Source organism: Lagopus leucura, unplaced genomic scaffold, assembly GCF_019238085.1.
Source record: "Lagopus leucura isolate 7727_CA_CO unplaced genomic scaffold, USGS_WTPT01 Super-Scaffold_739, whole genome shotgun sequence".
In the NCBI taxonomy this organism is placed as follows: domain Eukaryota; kingdom Metazoa; phylum Chordata; class Aves; order Galliformes; family Phasianidae; genus Lagopus; species Lagopus leucura.
In genome coordinates, this window is record NW_024962255.1 from 10,454,546 (window position 1) to 10,467,920 (window position 13,375).

The 13,375-nt window shown below is 48.6% G+C and overlaps 1 protein-coding gene across 1 annotated transcript; it reads left to right on the forward strand.

The window, feature by feature from the left end:
• The first annotated feature begins 991 nt into the window (after positions 1-991).
• Positions 992-12,761, forward strand: TSPAN15 (tetraspanin 15). The gene is made up of 8 exons (XM_042863499.1): positions 992-1,130; positions 2,143-2,328; positions 4,165-4,239; positions 5,719-5,814; positions 7,295-7,411; positions 10,434-10,481; positions 11,100-11,216; positions 11,620-12,761. The coding sequence occupies exons 1-8, from the start codon at positions 1,035-1,037 to the stop codon at positions 11,770-11,772; spliced, it is 888 nt and encodes a 295-aa protein (XP_042719433.1). The 5' UTR covers positions 992-1,034; the 3' UTR covers positions 11,773-12,761.
• The last annotated feature ends 614 nt before the right edge of the window (positions 12,762-13,375 follow it).

Sequence of the window (13,375 nt, forward strand, 5' to 3'; positions counted from 1 at the left end):
GTGATTTTTGCAAAGGCAGCTCCAAGTTCCTTGAGAATTCACACTTGCCCGTGGCCATGAGCAAAATCTGTTCCTGCAATGTTGCTGAGGACACAGCGGGGAAAGGGGCAACCTAAGGCAGGGGTTGGGTTTGGCTGCTGCCGTTGTTGCTTTTTCTATTGGCGCGATAGAGGGTTGAGCAAAGGGTGAGAGATGCAAACAAAAGATGTGGGGCTGGAAGGTCAATGAGCGTGAACAAGGTACATTTTGCGTTTTGGAACGATAACACAGAGAGGTGGTGGAGGCTTTCACTGTATTGCATGTTGGCCTCAGCTTTGAGAGGAAGGCCATTTACTGCTGACCTCTATTAGTTGTGTCCAGAAAGGTGTTGTTTTAGTGTTGAGGCAAAGCCTGGATTTAGACAAAAGAAGGTTATTCAACTATTTTCATATGGCTTCCTTATAGAAACCCCAGAGTAACACAAATGGGCAAATGGATGATGCTATCACACAGCGTCCCCATCCAGCGTGTCCTGCTCTGAGGTTATGTTTTGCTGAAACTGGAGTACGAAAACAAGGGAATGTGTTGGGAAAGGGCAACCGAAGTCACGAGTTGTTAACCAGGGGTGATGCTGAGGGACATCCACCTGTGAGTGACGCCAACGGGACGAGGCGGTAGATGTCAGAGGCATTCGAAATAGGCGATAACTTAGGCAAGGAATACTCGGAATGATTGTTCTATGTTATTGGTGTTATACGTTCCGAGCTGCTCTGCCGCTGCCTGCACCGGGTAGCCGGGCTGGCCGCTGAGCCAAGCAGCTCCGCGCTGCCCGCTTCCAGCAGCGAACCGCGACTCTGTGACGGCGTCGCCGCTCCCGGCCGAGCCCTTTCCCGGCAGCGCGCAGCCGCGGCGCTCGGCATCGGGAACGCGCTCATTGCCGGGGACGCGCTCGGTCCGGGGACGCGTCCCCGCAGCCCGCGCCCTCCGCGGGCGGAAGCGGCGGTGCCGGGAGGAGCGGAGAGGAGCGGCAGGTGCTGCCGGGAGGCGGCGGCGGGATGGCGACGGGGGACGCGGAGCAGGCGCGGTACTGCGCGCGGCTCTCCTACCTCTGCCTCAAATTCAGCCTCATCACCTACTGCACCGCCTTCTGGGTGAGCCGAACGGCCGGGGGCAGCGGCGGGGCGGGGGCTGCTTTGTCCCTGCGCGGCTACGGGGATGAAACCCGCCCGCGTTTCCTAGCTGCGGTGGTTGGGAAAAGAGGGCTGGCCGCTGGGCTGCTCTCGAGCCCCGCTTCATCGCGGCGCCGGGGGCGCGGGGTCCCTCCGGCCACAAGGCGCAGCCCGGGGCGGAGCTCCCCGCGGGACCCGGGCACCTGCAGCCGCGTCTGGGCCGCCTCCTGCCAGCAGCACCGCCCGTGTCCGTCGCCCTATGGAACCCTACGGAACCACCCCCCGCGCTGTGACCGGGAGGCGCTGCCGTGAGCGAGCGGTTTAAGGAGAAGAGCTACCCGTGCGGGGCTGAACGGGTAGTGCTGAGAAGTCGCTTCTCTTCTCCGTGGGAAAGCCCCAGAGGCAGCCCCAGGGGTTTGCGGGGAAAAGCGAGCCGAGGCCGGGATGGGGATGTAAGCAGGCGGGTGCTTGCGGAAGGGCTGCGTTCCCCCTCTGCTCGCAGGAACGGGATCATCCTTACAGCGTTGCGGGGTGCGGAGCGGCTGCCGCCTGGTGAACGGGCGGACGGTCTGTGTGCTTGCAGGAGCGCAGCGGGCGGTGACGGCTGGGATGCTGCCGCTGGTTGCGCTTGGAGGAGGGCGAAGGAGCGGCGCACAGCTCCCGCTATCCCTCCCGGATTGCAACTTGGTCTCACAGCCCTGCCTGCGGCACAGGATGGAGACTGGGTGGTCTCGAAGGTCCCCTCCACCCTGAGCCGTCCTGTGATGCTCTGAGCTGGCTGCCCCCTGGTGCCAGCAGGGTACGGGTTGTCCTGGGGGTGTGCATACAACCCCGCAGCCTCGAGCTGCCCACGTTCCCAGAGCGCTGCTAAGGCTGTGCTGTGCTTTAAAACGAGAATTCGCATGGGTTTATTCAGGTGACAGCAGGTTGCATGTCCACCTGATCATGGATCTGGTACAGCAGGAGTGAAAAACATGTTCTGTTGTCATTCCAGGTGATCGGGGGCCTTGTTCTCGCTGTCGGGATCTATGCAGAAGTTGAAAGACAGAGGTACAAGACTCTGGAAAGTGCCTTCCTAGCCCCAGCCATCATTTTAATCGTTCTGGGCATTATCATGTTCTTTGTGTCTTTTGTGGGCGTGCTGGCTTCACTGAGGGACAACCTCTGCCTTCTTCAAGCAGTAAGTGCCGTTGGTTTCTTCTTCATGGTAGTTAGAGCTTATTGCTTTGTATCATCACATAGATTAGATTTAGAGCTGGGGCCCTTTCTAGGTCTACGCTGAAAAATATTTCATTGCACTCCCTGACTTTGTAGCGGGTGATTTGTTGCTCCATGGGCATGGAGAAACTGATGAGGAATGGGAGTCTGGAGCTGGCTGTGCTCCAGAAGGCTGGGGAGCAGCTGTGCTATGGAAACATCTCCTGTGCATCCTGTTGGGTGGTAAAACCCAGATCCTGAGGTCATCTGTTTTGGATGGAGGGAGCCAGGCTGCTTTTTTAGAGAAGCTGCTGTTGAAAATGCAAAAAGTGACCTAAAAACATTGTGTATTTAGAAGGAGCAGATTCCAGGTATTGATAGCTGATTCCCTGCTACCCTGAGAGGTTGGCCTAGAGCTGTGGCACATGCCTGTTCCTGTACTGTGGGCACATTCAGGGGGGTGAATGATGTTTGGAGTGCTGCCCCATAGCCGGAAGCCCCCGAGGTGTGGCTGCAGCTTCTCAGGGGGTTCTTGCAGCCTACCAGCTGGGAGACTGAGGAAACACGAGGCACAGGGTTTAGTTCTGGGCACAGTGGTTCCTCCAACAAGTTCTTGTTTCAACCAGAGGCAGCCACAAGAGCAAGAACCAGCCTTGGTCACATTGCATGGAAATGGCTGGGGCCCGGCTGCCCCTAGCTTGGGGAGGAGGTGGGGGAGGATGTTACATAGACCAAAGCAAGAGGTCATAGTGAGTTTTGAAACTATTTGCTGGATCTTGGCTGAAAAGTGTTGTGCTCTCCTCATCAAACGGCTGAGAACCTGTCCTGGGGGTTGTGCTTCCTTGTCTGGCACAGAGCACGCTTTCTGTTCATGCTGTGGGAATGAGCCTGGAAGTCCCCCAGTCTGTTTCTTGGGCTGATTCCCCATTTAGCAGCAGCAAAGACATCTGTCTGTCTGGTAACTTGGAACAGTGGTACTGGTGTGGGTGGCGCAGAGCTGAAAGCAGCATGGCACAGGAGGATCTGCAGGGAGAAGTCTGGGGTGAAAGCAAAAGACATCTGCTTTGGTTAAAGCACTCATTACTGATGGAAGAGCAGGGACTCCTGAGGTGGTGCTGCATGTACCCTGTCCATCCAAAACAGTTGAGCTCAGAATCTGGGTTTTACCACCCAGCGGGTTGTGTCCAAAAATTACACTGACTGGGAAAAGCCTCCTCCTGAGATCAGCCATGGGTTTGCTCTGACACTGCTGGAGATTGTGAAGCTTCCGTGGTGAATTTTGCTGTTATGAAGGGACAAGACATACACAAGTAAATGAATGTGCCGAATGAATGTGCTATGTGCCAAAATGTAGCAAGGCCAGAACTTGGCTCTGATTTAACACTGACAAATTGATAGAAAATGGCTTGGATTACTTTAAAGCACCACTTTACCAAAGAAATGAAAGCTAACAGGTAATTGCTGTCTTTGGAGCATAAAAGCGTAACATTCTGCATGTAGCTGAGCATTTATGAGCTTTGCTATGAAGCAGGGTGCTCTTGTAGGTAGAAATATCTCAGCATGATACATGCACCTCCTAGTTTTGTTTCCATTCAAAGCAGGAGGTTATAGATTTGCTGACTGGGGGAAAAAGAAATCAAAGCGAGGAAAGAAGTCTTGTCTGTGGCATGAGCAATTTTTATAAGAACAAAACAAAATCTATTTTTCTTTGAACACATCTCATATTCAGAAAGTTGGCAGTGTCACAGACTCGATCACAGTCCTTGAAGGAGCAATTCTGATTTGTTGTAAGATCTCACTTGCTGTTGTTTCTTTCCAGTTCATGTACATTCTGGGTCTGTGCCTGATGATCGAGCTGGCCGGTGCTGTCGTGGCCTTAATTTTCAGAAACCAGGTGAGCTGGGGTTATGAGTGTGGAGTTATGGCTGTGCTGCTGAGCAAAGAGAGGCGTTCAGTTCATCAGCAGAGCTGAAGGAAGCCTGAAGATAAGCACAGGCTCCTCAGGGCTCTTCAGGTTAGGGAAGGGTGGAACTGGTCATCAGTTCTGGAAATGAACTCAAGGATGGAGAATTTGGAGAATATCTGTGTGTGGTTTGGTACAGGCAAAACGGGTTTTCAGCTCTTAATGTATTGCAGAGTGTGTTTGTATTTTCCTTCTGTCTCTCAGGTTGCCAGTTCAGATTTGCATTTGGAGACCAAGTCATTGTTTACTGGCCAACATGCTTGACCAGAGTGGCATCTCTTCCCTGCCCACGTCCATAAGCAAAAGAGCTCGGTTCTATAGCCAACATCAACATGTACAAGCTTACCGCACCTTCATTTAAAAAAAAACAAAAAGAAAAACCCCAAACTCATGGAAAATGATAGATTTTGTTCTTTGTGTTTAGTAGTAAGATGGCGCTCCCCATGGCTCACTTTGGCCCTGTGCACTGTGCTCTCATGAGCCGTGGTTGGAGCACTGCAGCCCATGTGGTGTAGGAGGGAACGTCGTGGGTCAGAAGGTGAAGTAAACACCGAATGGTATTTGCTGAGAGGGTGAGGAGGAACAGTGATTGGCTTTTGTACATAGAAAGCACATTGTTGGATTTGCTTGTGCTAAGCAGTTTCCCAGTGCGATTGTTGGTGGCAGTGTCGGGGGCCAGAGCTTTGTGTTTGTGCTGTGAGATGAATGGGTGCGTTGGGGTGAGGATGGGGAGGAGAAGGAAGCATTTAATAGAAGCTCAGGCTAAGAGCCTCCATGTAAATGCTGACTGTTGCACATGTCCCAATGTTTTTTTTTCCCCCCCCCATTTATTTCCCTATTCCCCTCTCAGATATGAGGCATTCTATTTCTTTTCTTTGAGCTGTGCTTGTTGTAAGAAATACCCTTCAGTGGTGTGTATTTACAAAGAAAGCATTGCCTGTATATGTGAGCACGTGTCCATCGTGCCCGTTTGGCTTGGTGCACTGGGGATGTGGGACAACTGGTTGTCATGGGTTTTCACTGGTTGTCAACTGCTTGTCCTTATTGCTCACATCTGTTTGGTGCTCTTGAAGGACAGAGTGTGTCCCAGGATCCCAAGGGCAAGTATCAAGCGTTGGGGTGTGACAAATGGAGGTGGCATTTCTAATTTCCAACATGATAACCATTCTTGTTTTACAAAAATAAATAGAAAACAGGCTGTCCTTTTGTGCTCACCACCCACAGCTGGCACTTACTGAATCACAGAATCCTTAGAGTTGGAAGAGACCTCTGAAGGCCATTTGGTTCAACTCCCCTGTTGTGAACAGGGAAACCTACAGCTCCATCAGGAGCTCAGAGCCTGACAACTTTGACCTTTTCTTTAACTTTTGGCATTTCTAACTGATGAGTCTTTTTGCTTTTGCCTTCTAGACAATCAAGTTTCTGAATGATAACATTAGAAGAGGAATTGAGAATTACTACGATGATTTAGACTTCAAGAACATCATGGATTCTGTTCAAAAGCGGGTTTGTTTATTTTTTCCTTTTTTGAAGACCAGCTCAGTCTTAGCAATGCTAAGATGTGGTGGGTCCTCACTGATCCAGGGATGTGGTAATCAAATTCTCAATGAGCCCTGAAATGTTTGATTTTTCTATGGGACCCACAGCCAGGTTTGGACAAACTCAGCTTCAATTCCACCCACGTTCTTCTTTGTGTTTCTGTTGGCTTGTCCAAGACATCCAAAACCAATGGTTAACTATTGGAAGTGCTGGAAGAGGAGAAGAGAGGTGGCAGTGGGGCTGTTTGAACCTGGTTGATGTGTTTTCACTCAAGGCCATATAGCAAGCCCTTTAATAGGGTGGTTATTCAAATGAAATCCCTGTGGAAGTGTATATACCTGCAATTAAAATTCAGAAATTGCAGTGAGCACAGCTGAGCATTACTTAATGGCACGTGCAGTTGACTCACAGCCCTATATTTTTTTAATGCTGCTGTGTTGAAATGTTTCTTGGCTTAAGGAAGAGTATTGCCATGCAGTTCAGGGATGACAGGAAAAACAGAAAACGTTCAGAAATGTGCTTGCAGAACTTACGTGGTGCCTGTGGCCATCCCAGATAAAAAGTACTGAAAAAGTTAGGTCAGTAAATGCTGTGGAGTTCTATGACACCGCTATGGTAAGGGCAACCTACTTTGAAAAACAGAGTCAGCGCGGAAAGTCTGAGGAAGTTTTGTCATAATACTTCATAATGCTTTGAAGTTTCCATGCACTGCCCAAAATCTTGTATATATGCAGTGAGATAAATGGTGGCGATGAAGTAAACTGCTGCTTCTCCCTTCCTTTAAAAAACAGAGCGAGTATTTGTATTAAGCAAATGTAAACTTACAGTATTTTATTTTTGCCAGATCTCAGTTCTACTAACTAAATTATGCCTGAAATATTTTGATATATATATATATATATATATATTTAATACCTTATATCAACACTTTTTTCTTTTAGATGTGATCAGAAATATTGTTAGTTGAATCGATAGTCCATGCTGAGCTATGCTGGTTTGGCTGTGCCACCCTCAGATATTTTAAATGCCACTTGGGTCTCTTTTTGCCTTTTCTGTTTGTCTTGAGCATGAAAGCATTTCATTGTTGATCCTTCACACGTTGGATGTGACTTTATATAAGATATATTATTAAACAACGTTCCTACTTGCAATCAAAGAGCCTTTTCTTCCCCATTTTGCACTGATCTCCATAGCTTGGCTGATTCTGGAAGCATTCAGGAGGTGTAAATATTTGTTGCTCCTGTCTAATCGGAATTTTTTTCCCCCTTTTTTTACGTATTTTTCTTGTGTATATAACTATACTTACCTAGTACATGTATATTCCTGGGGAGCTGCCCTATCCCTCAGCGCTCTTAAAACTGCTTTATTCCTACTTTTCTCTCCAGTTGTTAGAAGAGTTTCTGTAACTATCTGCAATCTGCCTTTGCCTTCTGTGTCGTGTTTGCAGTTTAAGTGTTGCGGTGGGGAAGACTATACGGATTGGTCAAAGAATGCTTACCATGACTGTGCCGCTCCGGGACCGCTGGCCTGCGGAGTGCCTTATACGTGTTGTGTCCGGAACAAGGTGAGCCTGCTGTCTCATTAGCTGAGCCACCCTCTGTCCTCACAGATGGACAAATCCAAGAATCACTAGGGTTGGAAAAGGCCTCCAAGATCATCAGGTCCAACCATCAACCTATCACCACTCAGTCATAGAAAGATAGAGGCATGGAACTTGGAAAAGCCCTCTCATACCCACCCCCCACTGCCCACGTCCCTCAGTGCCACATCTCCACAGCTCTGCAACACCTCCAGGGGTGGAGACTCCTCCACCTCCCTGGGCAGCCTGTGCCACTGCATCACTGCTTTTTTGGAGGATAAATGTATCCTAATACCCAACCTGAACCTCCCCTGGCACGACCCGAGGCCATCACCTCTCATCCTATCTCTGCACCAGTGTAGGTGAGCCACTGCCACCACTGCTGAAATGTGGCACCCACTGCCTCATTGTGCTCACGTCCCTTGGGCCAGCGGTGGGTGGTGATTCCCACTCAGTGCCAGCCCTGCCACTTGTGTCAGCACTTTGAGTCTTGTTTCCTGAAGCTCTTCCAACAGAGACCTGTGATGGATAGCCCACTGGTGCCTGTTAGGTGCTGCCCTTTCCTTGTGGGGCTTGGGTGTTTGATTAAAGAAGGGAAGAGAAACGCAATAGTAATCTCAGTAATCCAGCTGGATATTGCTGAGAAGTGTGTATAGTACAAAGGTGTCTATTGCTTACACTTGCACATTCTTGTGTGTCAGAAGTGTGTTTAGATCTGTGCTGAGCTGAGATTTATTCTGAGAAACCAAAGCTAAACAGCTATGTTTTAAGCTCGAGGTGTTTGAGAAGTCGTGTATCTGAAAGTGATATATGCTTATCCACAACTGTGTGGAGCTGGCAGGAGAGCTCAGGCTTCTGCCCTCGGTTGGTGATGAAGGGAGGCAGAGGCGGCTCAGAGAGAGCAGTCTGGCTGCTCAGTGTGGTTTCAATGGAGCACTTGTTTTTCTGAGTCTCGCCCTTCTCAATTGGAGCTTTCTTTTAGAAGCTCAGTTCATGTGTGTAGAATTGCAGCAGTGCTGTAAAGGGAAACGCTATAACAAGCAGTGGCTGTTGGTGCTACACAGATGTTTCCTTTAGAATTATTAGGTCGTGTGTTTGGTGCGTGTTCCTTATTTTACGCAGTGTTTGAGCTGATAGATTTTGTAACTGAGCTATTATTTGTCTGTGACAAATGGGCTCTTCTTGCTTCTGTGGGGAACAGAGATAATGCCACATGCCATGGGACAGGTAATCACATAGACTGTGTATTCCAAGAGCAGCCCAAAGTCAGGAATGTTTTAAAACCAAGGAGTTCTCTGAGGAATGCAAGGAGTTCTGTTTCCTCTTGTTTCATTGCCAACTGGGGAAGGAGGGATAGGGTTTCTTGCAGAGGAGATGTAGCATGTGGTTTGTTAACTCAGACAAGTTAACTGAGAAGTGTAAAGAAGACCCCAGATGATGGATACCCCTTTATTTAATGTTGGAGAGCTCAGCAAGATGCTGCAAAGCATAAGGGCTGGTAGCTATGCTGCAGTTGCAGGGCTGTGCGTTGGGCAGGGCAGTGTTAGCAGCGTGACTGTACAGCCTGCTGCCTTTGGAAAACATTGGGAGATGCATCAATCTTGGCTGTCTGACAAATACTTCCAAATACAGGCTGGTTTCTGTCCTGGAAAGCCACAGATACAGTTTGTAATTACTCAGTGACTCTGTAGTCATGGAAAACTCCTGTTCGTGTAGGAGGGTCAACTTCAGATCTGTTTTAAAAGCCTTGTACAGGATGAGCCAGGCCCTGGTCATGCTGCTGTTGAGGCAATCTGAAGGAATTATTGTCCAGTCAAAGTATTTATTAAAGACTTACACAAGTGTAGCTGAGATAACAATCCAATTCCCGGATGTATGCAAACTTTGGTTTTGAATGCATTTATCTCCATTGAGCACAGTTTCTTGTGCCATGATGTCTCGTTAGCAAATGTTGTGTTTAAAATTCAGCGATGATGTCATGAAGTTCTCTGGTGTCCAATATTTTGCTGGTGGCCATGTGTTTATGTCAGACTCAAGTGCTGTGAGAGAGGCAGTCCCCTCACAACTGTGCCCTGTTACTGCAGCTGGGACCTCCCCTTGTGCCTTCAAAAACGGACTGGGAGAGCTTCTACAGAGTGCCCCAAACCTGGTTTGCCTGCCTGTCACATGGTCAAGGGAGAGCCTGGCTTTTGGGGTGCATGAAAGATGTGACCCTACCCACTAGCACTTAGAAATCTCAATTTTATGTCTTTCCTTGTGTTGGGGTGTGTATCAGCAAGGTAGAGTTAGCTCTGCTTTTTTTTTCCTCATTTTCTTCTTCTCATTTGGCTTTGTCACTGTGTGCATTGCTTCATTTGATCTCGGTGGGCTTTATGTTTGGTTTGTAAGTCGACGGCAGTACTTTCCTATAAGCCTTGTCAGGCCGGTTGGGCTTCACAGCTCAAGCAAAGCATTAAATGGCTGCAGAAGGTGTTTTGGTAAGCGTCTGTGAATGCAAACACTCAGGCTTTGGGTTTGTAATGTGTTCGTTAAGCGCTTGTAGTATTGGAAATTATTTAGGTTTCAGGTATTTCCAAGTTGAAAGTTGTCTTCGTGATGGAATGACGGCCTTAATCCCCGGCTTTCTTAATGTGACAAGTTAAGCCATTAAAGCCTTAAAATTAGAACTGGCTGTTGTATGGAAACAGCCATAGCTTAGAGGTCTGTCATGGCCAGCCTCGGTTTGTGGCACTGCACTCCTTCCTGGATGGATAGGGGTCAGCTGCCTCGTGGAGGTCTGACCCTGGGGGTCCTGGGACTAGCTCTTGGTTCTCCCCACTGTAATCACCATTCTGCTTTCCCCAAGGCTGAGTTGGGCACAAGTATCACTGCTGCAGGCTGTCCCTCCTTGCTTCCCGGCTGCGTTGTGAACTGAGGAAGCAGTGTGGTGTGGCTGTCCCCAGCCCATGACCCGGGGTGGTGGCACCTCTGGGTTTTTGCTTTACTCTACGTTTTATTTTCTTTTCAGACAGACATTATCAACACCATGTGTGGATACAAGACTATTGACAAAGAGGTAAAGTAACCAGCACCCACCTCATGATGGTAAAAGGTTCTGATTTTGTGAGCTTATCCTTGTCAGTAACAAAAGATCTTCTGCATCCTTGAATCTACTGAAAAGTTAAAGCAACCATTAAACTGATTGTACTTGACTGTGCATTTTCTGTGATTCCTTGTTTGACACATGCGTGAAGCATTTATTTCCAGAAATAACCTCCCACTTACAGTCACTGCTCAGCAAAGAGGGACACATCAATATTCAAATTAGTGATGTGATTACAGTCAATTTCTGTACAGCCAATTTAGGACATCAGAATGAAATACCCACCACTGGGATCTGAAATACTTGGAAAGAGCTCTTTCCTGGAAGAGGAGCAGATCTGCTGGGCTGTGCTGTGGCACGTAGCCTCTGCTTTGGTTGCAGACCTTTTCGTAGGCTATTGCAAAGCTTGTCCACTATTAATATTTTTCCACTGCTGCATTTAAAACTTGGAAGCACTGATAAAAACAGCAGAGACTCTTCTGTCCTTCTTGTGTGGTCTGCAATTAGAATGAGATGCACTGCTTTTGGGGGAGCGGCTTAAAAGAAGGTGGCTTGTAGTTTTTTAATAATGTCTGCTCTGTTGCTTTGCAGCGCTTGAGTATCCAAGATGTCATCTATGTCCGTGGGTGCACCAATGCAGTGCTCATTTGGTTTTTGGACAACTACAGCATCATGGCTGGTGTTTTGCTGGGCATCCTGCTCCCCCAGGTAAAAGGGCCGTGGCTCCACAGGGAGTGCTGCTTTGTGCTGTGGGAAATCTTTTGTCATATCAGCTGTTCACAAGCACTATTCGTTTCTCATAGAATGGGTAGGGTTGGAAGGGACGTCAAGAATCTTCCAACCCCCAATATCTTGTATTTTCTCCTATATGCAAAATGCCCATCAGAAATTTCAATATGAGATATTCCACTTCTTGTTGTGCTTAACTGGGATGGGAGCTTTTTGGGCTTGCTCTCTGTTATCCTTATGAGTCCTTTCCAATTTGGGATACTCCACAGTTCTATGTCAGTGCGTATGCTACGCTGTGCCCCTCTGCCTGCGCTGTGTATGTGCTTTGTGCAAGCAGTGCCATGAGGTGCAGTGAGCAGCGTGCGATGCCCTTGTTTTGCAGTTCCTGGGGGTGCTGCTGTCCTTGCTGTACATCACGCGGGTGGAAGACATCATAGCTGAGCACAAGCTTGGCGAGAGCCTGTTTGGGGAGATGCAGCAACGCTCCGATCCCGAGTTTGCCAGCGCAGGCTGCTGCATGTGCTACCCGGGCTGACAGCAGGAGCCTTTGGAGCCTGTCAGCCTGCGTGCTGGTTTGTGCTTCTGTGGCCATTACGGACATTGGGTGCAACTGATCAACTCTAACTCTTCTTTGGTATTTCTTTTAAAGCAGAATACCAAAACCAGAGTCTCTTCTTTACCCCGTGGTCTTAATATTTCTAACATTTCCGCTGCCTCTGGGTGTGTGTTCAGCTCTCATGAGACCTCTGGGTGCCGTGCTCAGGTTGCTCCTGGCTCTTTGGGAAGCGGACCAAGTAACCGCCGTGCCTACACTGCTGTGGAATCACCACGCGTGCCCCATTCCACGTCGCCTTCCTCCCTCCTTATCCCCCTCCTCCCTCTTTAGGGGCTAAAACCAGGCAGAATGCTGGGGGCTGCCCACTGGCCCCAGAGCGGGGTGCTGCATGGGATGACAGCATGGCTTGGGTTGGAAGGGATCTCCAGCACTTCCAACTCCCTGTGCACCCCGGGGCCTCACTGCAAGCAGGGTGGCCTTGCTGGCAGTTAAAGCTGTTGGCTGTATGCTGGAAGGTGAGGCTGCAGCCCCATGTCCTGGGCAGCCTCTCTGTGCCCTTCCCAATTTCAATTTCTTACTGGTTGCAAATTGGAGGAGAGATTTCTTGCTGATCTAAAGGGTGAATATTAAACACGTGTTTAATGACTTTTTTATGCTAATCTCAATCAATTTACTGACAGTAATGGGTGTGACACTGAACACTTCATTGCTCGGTCCTTCGTGCCTTTTAATGATGGGGCAAATGCCAATGTTGGATTAATCAGGTAATGCTTGATAGACTTTTAATGCAGTTTGTTATTGTCTGGCTTTTGTATCAGTTTATGAGATGTTTAAGTCTTGTATATGTACTGTATTTTTCCTCATTAGTAAATTAAGTGTTAGAGGGGATTGGGGGGGAATTATCGATGTTGAAACGTTTCTGAATTTGATTCTTGTCAAAATAAAAAAATATATATTTTTTTTCAAAACGATTTGGACACTCAGTGCTGAGAAGGTAAGGGCTTCTTCCTGACCAAGGATTTCTGAGGAAGTTCAGTGCTTTTCCAGCTACCAGAAAAGAATCAGAAAAGTACTCAAGTTGAAAAAGCCCTCTTGGCTCACCCAGCCCACCCCCACCTTCCCACTGAGCCACATCCCTCAGTGCCACATCTCCACAGCGCTTGGAAAGACCTTGGCCCAACCATTCTCTATTGACAGCATGGCTGATGGTGGTTACAGAGGTCGAACATCTCTCTTCCCATCAGCAGTGTCTGGTTGTCTCCTCCAAAGCACACTCTGGTCTTTGCTCCGGGAATGTGGGTAAGCAGGGGGCAAGAAAAGCATGGCTAGATGTTGGGTGGTTATAAAATAATGGGAGAATCTTTGGGGTTGCTGGGGAGCAGCTCTTCAGCACAGCGGGTGCTAGGGCACAAAGGGTTTGGGGCCACCCACACTTCTTGGCACAGTGTTTGGCAGTAGGTTTTACTGGTTCCTCCCTGCTGGTGCTCAGCAGGAACTGGGGACCCATTGCCAGCACCTCATTCAGTGTGCCCATGTGGCTGTGCTGATCCCAGCAGTGGTTGCCTCTATGAGAACCCACTGT